Source organism: Triticum dicoccoides, chromosome 6B (assembly GCF_002162155.2).
Source record: "Triticum dicoccoides isolate Atlit2015 ecotype Zavitan chromosome 6B, WEW_v2.0, whole genome shotgun sequence".
NCBI classification, from domain to species: domain Eukaryota; kingdom Viridiplantae; phylum Streptophyta; class Magnoliopsida; order Poales; family Poaceae; genus Triticum; species Triticum dicoccoides.
Genome location: NC_041391.1, coordinates 521,817,040 through 521,827,351, shown reverse-complemented (window position 1 = coordinate 521,827,351; position 10,312 = coordinate 521,817,040). Strand labels below are relative to the sequence as shown.

The 10,312-nt window shown below is 47.4% G+C and overlaps 1 protein-coding gene across 1 annotated transcript; it reads right to left on the bottom strand.

The window, feature by feature from the left end:
- Positions 1-6,384: 6,384 nt before the first annotated feature.
- LOC119325392 (protein NRT1/ PTR FAMILY 7.2-like) lies at positions 6,385-9,854 on the bottom strand. The gene is made up of 4 exons (XM_037599145.1): positions 9,715-9,854; positions 9,369-9,549; positions 8,368-8,585; positions 6,385-8,194 (listed from the first exon to the last, which is right to left on the bottom strand). The coding sequence occupies exons 1-4, from the start codon at positions 9,715-9,717 to the stop codon at positions 6,752-6,754; spliced, it is 1,845 nt and encodes a 614-aa protein (XP_037455042.1). The 5' UTR covers positions 9,718-9,854; the 3' UTR covers positions 6,385-6,751.
- Positions 9,855-10,312: the final 458 nt, after the last annotated feature.

Sequence of the window (10,312 nt, the reverse complement as noted above, 5' to 3'; positions counted from 1 at the left end):
TTATTAGATAAACATTCATCAATTATCATATATCCAACCAATATAAATGATCAATGCGAATGAATCATATTCAACCAACATCTTTCATTCAACAATATTTAACAATGCATCATACCATATCAACATCTTTCACTTATTGAATAAAGTTTTTAACACTAAAAATTATGAACTACGTTCATCTTGAGGGTTCAACATTATTTCTCTAATTACATCCACTACTTGCATCATAGCATATGAACATGCATCGTCATATCACATCAAATTCCTCCAAAAAATCATATAGTTCATATATGAACTAGGGTTCATATGCATGACATCAAAAAAAATCCTAGGGTTCATCTTCACAAAACCATACCAACTATTGCCTAGAGTTCATATCTAACTCATCTCCTCCACTAGAAACAATCTAAATCAATCATAGGGTTCAAAAAGTTTAAATCTAATTCAAACGGGAGGGATTTGAATCAAATAATGCGATGAATCGAAAGGTGTTTAACTAAAACTAATTGGAGGGATCGAAAGAGCTTACTTTTCTCTTTTCAAGGCCACCTCGATCCGTAAAATCCGTGAAGAAGTGAAGAAGATCGGAGGGGGAAGTGGAGGAGATGAGAGTGGGGCGAGAGGAAGAAGAAGGTGACTGGGTGGGGGAGAAGGAGGTGGTTGCAGGCGGGCCGGGGGGCATATAACTGTCCACACCCTACCGCCAGGGATGCTGGCGGTAGAGTCAGACAGGCTACCGCCGTGACCTGCGGCGGTAGGGTTGACAGAGGGGGATGGAGGGCGGCTGACGTGGATTAGTTCCCTACCACCAGGGCCCTCGGCGGTAGGATGAACAATCCTACCGTCGAGCACTTTGGCGGTAGGAAAAAGGGTAGATGTCAATTTATTTGAAACAGGGGTCAGATCCTGATTTTATACACGAGAAGGGTCAAAACACGGAATTTTGCCGCTCCCCGCTTCACCGTGCCCGACATTCTCCTCCACGACAGCCACTTAGCGAGCTCGTGAGCTCCTGCCATCTCGGTGTCACTTTCTTTTCGGGGGAATAAAGCTCTGTCGGATGGCGTGAGCTGGTCCCCGCCGATGCCTGAAGCAGCCTTGCTGGTCTCAGACGTGTTGCTGCACAGGGACATGCTGCTACTAATTGCCGGCGCAGGGCGCGGCCTGGTGGTCAACTGGTATGGCAGCGAAGGCAGAAGGGTCGAGGGAGGGGAGCTCGTCGATGGCGGCGGAGGCGGCGTCGATGAGCCACTCAACGGCCTTGCTCGGCTGGTTCAACCCGAGGCGGTCGTGCTGGTCGCAGAGCCACCTTTGTCTTTTCTCATGTGCGGTCGGTGGTGCATCGCCGGGATGGTCACCATCGTCGCTACTCACCGCTCAGATGCATAGCAAGTATTCGACGAAATGCATAAGCAAACTGTAAGTTTTAGTCTGCTAAGTTCAAGGAATTGGTTAGAAAGACACTTTTCTTCAAGGAGCATATGTACTCCTTTAAAGGATACTCGGTAGTTTACTCTAAACTTTGAGGGATCGGCTAGAGTTACTTTTATAAGTTTGTTGGCTGTTTGAATACAATGGCCATATGTGTGGCCAAACTTTTAACTACTCCCTCCGTTCCTAAATATAAGTCTTTCTAGAGATTCCACTATGGACTACATACGGAGCAAAATGAGTGAATCTACACTTTAAATGTATCTTTATACATCCGTATGTGGTTTATAGTAAAATTCTTACAAAGACTTATATTTAGGAACAAAGGGAGTAGTAGATACCGAGCATGCTCTATGCAATGCAATGTTTGGCTTATTCATCAAAATGGTGAGCATTTTTCTTTTCATCTATGAATGCATGGTTTTTTCAAAAAAAAAGTCAGGGTCCATAATTTGAGACGGTATAGTGTACGAAGTAACCATTTCACTTCAAAAAGGGCAGAAATGACACTTTACATGAATTTTCGCTCGGGTTCGAACCACAAGTGTTATTTTGATTTCGTTGTGTTGTACTCCCTCCGTTCCAAAATATTTGTCTTTCTAGTGTTTTCAAATGGACTACCACATACGGATGTATATAGACATATTTTAGAGTGTAGATTCAATCATTTTGCTCTGTATGTAGTCACTTTTTGAACTCTAGAAAGACAAATATTTAGGAACGGAGGGAGTACTTGTAGCGAGAAATCGATTTGAAGTCATATCCTATATATACCTAAGAGATTCATCCCCACTAAACTGTTTATCTAAACATGCAAGCTATCCACGTCATCAACCATGTCATCTCAATTGCGTTAACTATTGTATCAGCTGTAGCTCGACGCCTACAGCCGCGATTATTTCCACCGACTATCTAATGTGCGCGCTACTATTAATGCCCAATTGACCATCAGTCCGTTACGTTTTTTTAGAGTCAATTACACCACCGGTGCCACAACTTGGCATGAAAAATCAGTTTAGTGCTAAAACTTGCGGCATACATTAAACTGGTGCCATAACTTGGCTTTGACGTACATATACGGTGCAAATCACATTTCTATACAAACAGGATATTGATTAGGCATGCCAACATGGCACGGGGCCTGCTGTCAACGACTAGCGGCAAAGTGGACGTGTGGCCTGCTTTTTTGCAAAAAATAAACCTCGAAATATTGTTCTCACGAAAAATACTATGCCATGGCTGCAAGGGTCCACTTGTCAGCCTCCCACAAATAAATGAAAAATTGGTACGTGAGGGACTCAAACAACTGCCCTGTAGCTAGCAGCAGCGCAAGTATAACCACTTGACAATCAGCCACATTTATTAATAACTGGATGCTGCTGCTGTATATTTTTTGACTGCTAACTAGGTTGCAGTCCCTACATCTCATTTTGCACTTCTCTTTTCAAAAATCTATAGAATATATGTAAAATATAATAGTGTGTTATAAATGATATATATGTATAAAACAATCGTGTATGGATTTAGTATTCATCCATATATCAAATTATGAAGTACAAAATTGTTCATGTAATAATTTGCATATTGAATAAGAACATATGTTCGGTAAATTCTTATATAAGTTTAAAATTGATCACAGTTTCATCCAAATATTTATGTAATATACTACAAAAGTTTCATTCTTAAAGTAAGTATTTATAAGAGTTTAAAAATGTTCACTATTAAAAAGAATCATGTTGTGTATAAAAATGTTCATGCTTTAAGAATGTTTTTTATTTTACTATATATTTTCATAAATTCTTAAATAAGTTTTAAAATATTCACGTAGTATATAAAAGTGTTCATGCTTTAAAAACATATATTCATATAATGTAAAAATAGTTGGCTGGGATTACAAGCAGCGATATGTAGCACATGCCACCATGTGTGAGTGGCCACCACACCACCCAACAACGTTACTTTTTTTTAGGAATTTATAAAATATATATTCTATTTCAATAAATGCTAATAAAAGTTTAGAATGTTCATGAGTTAAAAAATATTAGTATATGAAAGTTTTCACTGTTATTTTTAAATTTATTTTACTTTAACGCGCGGTTACAATTTACATGTATTTTTTAACAAAAATAACGGTGTAAAATGGATCGCTGGGACCCCAGCCCACTGAAGTCAGAACGGTTGTATGCTTTTTGTATCAGTTAATCACAAGTAATGATGTTGGGTGTATTTGTTTGGCCGGCGGTAAATGGGTCACTGGGACTCCAGCCCACTTACAAGTAATGATGTTGGGTGTATTTGTTTGGCCTCAGGTCACGTGATCGAAAATAGGCCCCATCTGCGAGAAAAAATGGGTCGCTACCAGGTGCTTTTTCATGAGAAAAAGAATATACCGATGGTTTTTCTTGCTCAAATAGCAGACACACGTCGTCCAGTCGCACACATCGGCGTGCCTAATCAGCACCATGTTTGTATAGAAACGTGATTTGCACCGTATATGCACATCAAAGCCAAGTTATGACACCAATTCAATGTATGCCGCAAGTTGTAGCACTAAACTGACTTTTCGCGTCAAGTTGTGGCACCGGTGGTGTAATTGACTCTTTTTTTTATAACCATCGGTCCGTTACGTTGGTTCAACGCAATCTCCTCCTCTTCCATCGCTCATTTTCTTTTCTCCCCTCCCGGCGCTCACATCTTCCACGCAAGAGGCAACCCATCGACCCCCTCCAGAAATCTTATCCCATCTACTGTACAGGATGGCGGCGGCGGCTGGGATCCCATCTCCACGCCAGATGCTCTCCGGCACGACCGCCGATTTGGCTTGCCTCCATTGCACTCCAGGATTCTCTGGGGCTACGTTTCGCTCGTGTGTTGCCTGCATCATCAAGACAGCGGCACCCCAGTCCTTCCCCACGTCTATGTCTTTGTTCCATCCAAGCTAGCTCCGGTGCTGCTCCTCCACCTGCCATCTGCGCCACCCAAACCAGCCGCAACCTCTTCTTGCGTCCACCGCCCACACATGTGCAGGCCAAGTTGGCCGCACAACCACAAGCGACCCACATCGGAAGCGTCGCTGCTCCTATTGATGCCACCGTGGCTGCCTCATTGCAATCGGACATCGTGTAGAGGTATTTCTACTACAAAGTACAAACTCCATCTAAGTTGTGAATATTTTTCTCTTTTGACTATTTCTATATAATTAAGTCTTGCACATGAAGAGTTCTTCGTGAGTAATCAAGATTGGTTCATTAATATCGCAATTTCCCTTTCGATTCCTGTAATCTCTCTATTCCTCTTCACAATAGCGTCTGGGTCCATCATCTTTCTTTTCATTTATTTTTGGGGATGGCTCCCTACACCTATATATCTTGATTTTGCAGCAGGCCGCACGACGCTACACCATGATCTGCTGCCATCAAGATAGACACCCAGATCCAAAAAATTAGCCTCAACTTGCAGATTTGTTGTTTACTAACCAATTTTCTCTAGCAGGTGGCATCAATCATATTATTGTACCCATTTGACATAGGCGATACATACCATCCAGTGAAGGTAACTCCTACTCCTTTGCTTTGTTAGCTGCTGGATGCATTATTTCTGCAAGCATTGCTAAAGGAGCCTCCTAAAGAAATTACCTTACAAAAAGTGCTCAAATCTTCTCTATGGAATGCCATCAGTAATCTTCTCTGTCATTCAACAAATCTTATATTTGTAATCTCTGATGTTTGCTGAATGTATCTCTGGATAATAAAAATATTTTGCTAATTGCAGGTACTATTTTCTATATTCGGCGATTGAGTCTCAATCATTCTGATGTTTTACTGTCGTGAGTTACATCATCATATATGCACACCCGAGATTGTAGACAAGTATAGGCCTGTGAACAGTGAACGGAAGATGATAAAAAAAATAGTACATGATGGAATCATCTAGCAGTTCCTGGATGTTGTGCTGTCAAGACTCGAGTGCTATTTTCCCAATATATAGACTTAAGAACATCTCCTGCTTTAATGGTCGTAACAGATTGTTATTCTTTTATTGCTTCAGTGCTACACCTACAGTCTAATTATGTCCGGCTTTGCGTCGTAAGATTCACTTCTAATCTCTCTTCATTGTCATAATCTTTTGACACAACGTACATGCCTTTTGTTTGTAACAAGGTATCCTGACTTCCCAAGCCATAATTCTAACAATATTAATTAGAATAGAATGTACGGAATGCATAATATGCTTATGGGATGCTATGTTCCGTTATTGAACCAAAGTTCCACTATGCAAAGTTTAAGAGCTTTCTCCCTGGCCTGGCATTGTCTTATGAAGTCTAATTGGCTCACAACCTTATTTTATTTTAAAACTTACTTTTCTCGCTAATTTTTGAATAATAATTTCATTCACTGAAAGTAGTAGATTGAATAAATTTGTAGAATTATGATACAACCTGAACTGGTACGCTTCTATTCTCACCATCATGCAAATCTTCTTGCACACTATTCTGTTTTGTCCTCCCTGTTAATGCAGATGACTGCTCGCTATTGTGGCCAGATGAAGATAAGGAATTTCATGCAGGTGACAAAGAAGAAGCATTACCACCTCCCAGGGAGATCTCCAATGTTTATTTGCTTTGTGTTTCTTTATCTGCTCTTTGTGTGTCGGTTATTTTGGTTTGAGCGGATGGTTGAGTAGTCACTGGGAACAGAAACACCGGCAAACATTGATATGATATAAGAAACACACAATCTTTGTATTTTTCTTCCCAGTTGTGAATTGTTCCGTTTTATGAAATGATTTTACTTTAGCTGGTAGATGGATGACTGGTTAACAAGTATATTCAAATTATCTATATTTCATTTCTCTAATATATCCTCTTATTTCTTTCTACAATTCCCGCATCAACGCGCGGGGTATCATCTAGTATATATAGTGTGCAGGGTCTGTTGCAAACCGGAACCAACAGGAAGAAAGAAAGTTATGCATACAAATGAAGTGCGCTGTCCATGCATGCATATAAATGAAGTGGTAGCAGACTAGTCAGCGGTACCGTGAACATAAGTAGTGGTCAGTTACAGCGTCACACTGGCCAAAAATGCCAAGAAACGAACACATAGCTAGACATAGGCGTACATGCCATCGTAGTTGCACATGACACTGGCATGCTTATCCTTTAGTCGCAGCAGCAGCCAGCCACCGCCGATCCCATGCATGTCCTATCATCAACGAGAGACCCGTCGCGCGCGCTGAACGTACGTACCAATGCTCGTGCATGAAGTCTCCGATCTCAAGAACCACCGCAGCCAGGCGGCCGTCGAGAGAGGCCGCCGAGTCACGCGTGGCATGCCTCCTCGTCGTCCACGCTCCCTTCCTCCTCGTCGTCGCTCCGCCCGTCCACCTTGCAGCTCTTCCTGTAGCGGCCGGCGAAGACGAGGTACACCGCGAAGTCGGCGACAGAGAGTATGGCGAGCAGGAAGTAGAACTTGTTGAGGTGGCCCTCGTTCAGGTCCGCCGGTATCCAGCCCGGCCGCCCGTCCACGGCGGTGGCCTTGGTCACCGCGCTCACGATGATGTCGCTGAAGTAGTTGCCGAGGGACATGGACATCATGCACAGCGCGCTGCCGAAGCTCTTGAACCCGTCGGGCATCTCGCCGTTGAAGAACTCGAGCTGGCCCACGTACATCATCACCTCCGACACGCCGATCAGCGCGTACTGCGGCACCTGCCACAGGATGTGCAGCTCGCTGCTGTTGGCGGTGGTCGCGCTGGCCTTCCTGAAGTGCTCGACCGTGCCGGCGGTGGCCATGGCCATTGCGCCGAGGACCAGGCCAAGGCCCATCCTCTGCAGCTCGGTGGGTCCGGTCGAGCGGCCGGTGAACCGTGCCAGGAATGGGCAGATGGCCCGCCGGTACAGGAAGATGGTGGTGGCCACGGTGAGGATGTCGAAGGCCGACATGCTGGAGGCCGGGATCGAGAAGCCGCCCAAAGGTGTGGCCCGGCGCATCGCGGCCCCCTGCACGACGAAGAGCGACGCCATCTGGGTGAAGACGACGGAGTAGAGGATGGTGCAGACCCAGATAGGGAGGATCCGGAGGATGCTCTTCACTTGCTCCACCTGCGTCACCGTGCACAGCTTCCACTGGTCGCGCGTTTTGCTGCAGGTGGCGAGCTTGGAGTTGGTGTCTTCGGTGGTGAGTGCCGCGCGGTCCAAGAACCTGAAGCCTTTAGTGTGCAGAAGCTTCCTTGAACCGGCGTCCGTCTTCTCGTCGCCCTCGTACAGGATCTCCACGTCGGGCGACACGCCGCCAGACTTCCAGTTCCTGCAGGCGGCGGAGGCCACCTGGCAGATGCTGGCCATGGGGTTGCCGCAGGGCTGCGCGTGGCGGTACTGGGGCGTCCCGCTGAGGAAGAGCAGCAAGGCGGTGGCGGCGGCGCCGGTGGAGGCCCAAAACCCGAGAACCCATTTGCCATGGTCCTGGAGGTAGCTGAGGAAGGTGTTGGAGAAGAGCGAGCCGAGGTTGAGCGCCAGGTAGAAGTAGCTGAAGAAGGAGACCTTGGAGTGCGCCTCGGCGGGGTCCTCCTCGTCGAACTGGTCGGCCCCAAAGGTGGCGATGTTGGGCTGGTAGCCGCCGTTGCCGAAGGCGATCATGTAGAGCGCGATGTAGAAGATCCCCATCTCCGTGCCGGAGTGCGAGGCGCAGGGCGTGTGCTCCGTGCCGCACCCGACCGGCCTGATGAGGTATAGCCGCGAGGAGAGCGACAGCAGCCCGAGCCCCTGCAAAAAGGTGCACAGCGCATCATCAGCCCACGGCCGCGCGCGCGGTACCACCTACGTACTACGTACGCCCGTCCCTGATGTGCACCGCGACAGTGATCGCCCATCGATCGCGCGTACAAAACCACAGTACAAACTAGAAAAACCTACAGAGGTTGGGTAGGAGTGCTTACGAGGACGAACATGGCCTGGAAGATGGCGCAGGTCTTGTAGCGGCCCCAGTAGGAGTCGCTGAGGAAGGCGCCGATGAGGGAGAACATGTAGACGGTGCCCGTCCACTTGCTCACGTTGTTGGCCGCGTCGCCGTTGCTCTGCTGCACCACCCTCGTCAGGAACAGCACCAGGTTCACGTTCACGCCGAAGAAGGCCATCGTCGCCAGGCCCTGGTTCACTGCAAATCAAAGCATCAAATCAAATTAGATGCATGACCACCGGCAAGGGTCGGTTCATTCATCAGTCGGTACTACACTACTAAATGCTAATGGCTGGCTAACCACGCGACGACATACACACAAACCGGTACAGTGCCAACAAAAGTGTAAACTGTACAACGAAAACGAAATCGCCTTTCGACGCTTCCCCCTGAAGGCAACGTGGAGCGCCGACTGATCAACCGAAGCGCGTCACTTCAGTGCCAATAATAACTTACAGTTGTGGCAGCTAGCTAGGAGAGCGCCAACACTGTCGTCCAACCAACCACATAGCCAGCCAGCCAGCGCTACAGATGGATCGGCCGATGGCTAGTGTTGGATCGTATGGATGATACGTCTGCTGTCTCGTAATGGTACTGCCCTGAAGTAGCATTCGTAGTGCGCCCGAGGCGCCTCCCCCGTGGCGGGGAATCCCCAGTTCCGGGCGCTGCATGGCCGATGTCACCTCAGCATGCAGAATTCCGCAAAAGGGCCGGTGTCTACCAGCTGCTTTGAGGCAAAACGTCACCTCAGATCGATGGACTTGCACTACCACCACAAGTATGTGCCGCTGCACTACTCCTACGTATCACAGCGGCGTAAAGTTCACTGGGAAAAAGCCTGGTTATCAAATCTTGTCTTTTCGTTTCGTTCTGCTAGCTTTTCTAGTGGAGGGAGACGGTGATCAGCAGATAATATATGCAGCTGGTAGGGGGAAATCCTTGCTGTTTTTCGCCTAAAGAAAAGATGATGAAATTAATTACCGAGAATAAGGCCTCCGGCGAGCCATCCTCCGGACTTGCCCTTCACCGCCGGCCGCCCCTTGATGTCCACGGAGCCGTCGAGGGTGTACTCGCAGAGCTTCTCCTCGGCAGCCCTCCTCTCCGCGGCGGCATCGCCGCCCATGGCGATCACCCTCATCGTCAGGTCTCCCTCGTTCGCAGACTGCAGCCATACATCGAGACACATACTGTTAGACTTGCCAGCAGATTCTTATCTAACAAAGACTCAGAGACTAGTACAAAGCAAGACGAAACTGATCCCTGGCTAGCTGCAGCCACGTAGAGAAAATAACTAGGAACGAGGTAGAGGTGGAGCATAGGTCCTAACCATTTCTCACTTCCTTGCTGGATCTCCTCAGCAGTCGGCGTCCGTCGAATAATGCAACGAGAGAAGCTGAGAGGCTGCTGCTGCTGCGAGGAGGAGGCCGAGCAAGAAGGCAAAGAGAGAGAGCAAGAGACGAGGCGAGGCGATGAGGTAGCTGCTTTGCTTCTGCGGTGCGCTTTATAGAGCCCGCGGCCGGGCTTTGGTAGGGTGTGCAGAATGGAAAAGCTAGCGAGGAAGGCAGTGTGCGTGGCCTGCTCCGTTCACATGAGGTCACTGGTTCAGGTATCTTAGGTAGATGGACGTCACGGCCGATGGACACGCTCTATTTCTTTGTGTTTTTACCCCCTAGCTCCTCTCTTTGTTCTTCTGACCTGACCCGTCTCCAGCCAGCCAGACTGCCAGAGAGCCCAGAGGCCACAGACCACAGCCCATCATCGCACGGAAGAAATCCAGCTCGTTCCTCGTGCGTCGTGTGCGCTTTGCTCACTCGTCTCTGTCGTCGGCGATGCGGTTGAAATTCAGCACGCTCTGTTTTCAGTAACTCCTGCAGGTGGTGGCTTCAGCAGTTGGTGGTACCAGTAACCCGTATTTAGCCCGCGCA

Excerpts from the sequence above, each read along its gene's own strand:
- LOC119325392 (XM_037599145.1), bottom strand. Across the intron at positions 8,586-9,368 it reads CGCCGGAGGCCTTATTCTCG|TGAACCAGGGCCTGGCGACG; the intron begins GTAATTAATTTC and ends TTTGATTTGCAG. Across the intron at positions 8,195-8,367 it reads TCCAGGCCATGTTCGTCCTC|GGGCTCGGGCTGCTGTCGCT; the intron begins GTAAGCACTCCT and ends ACCTTTTTGCAG.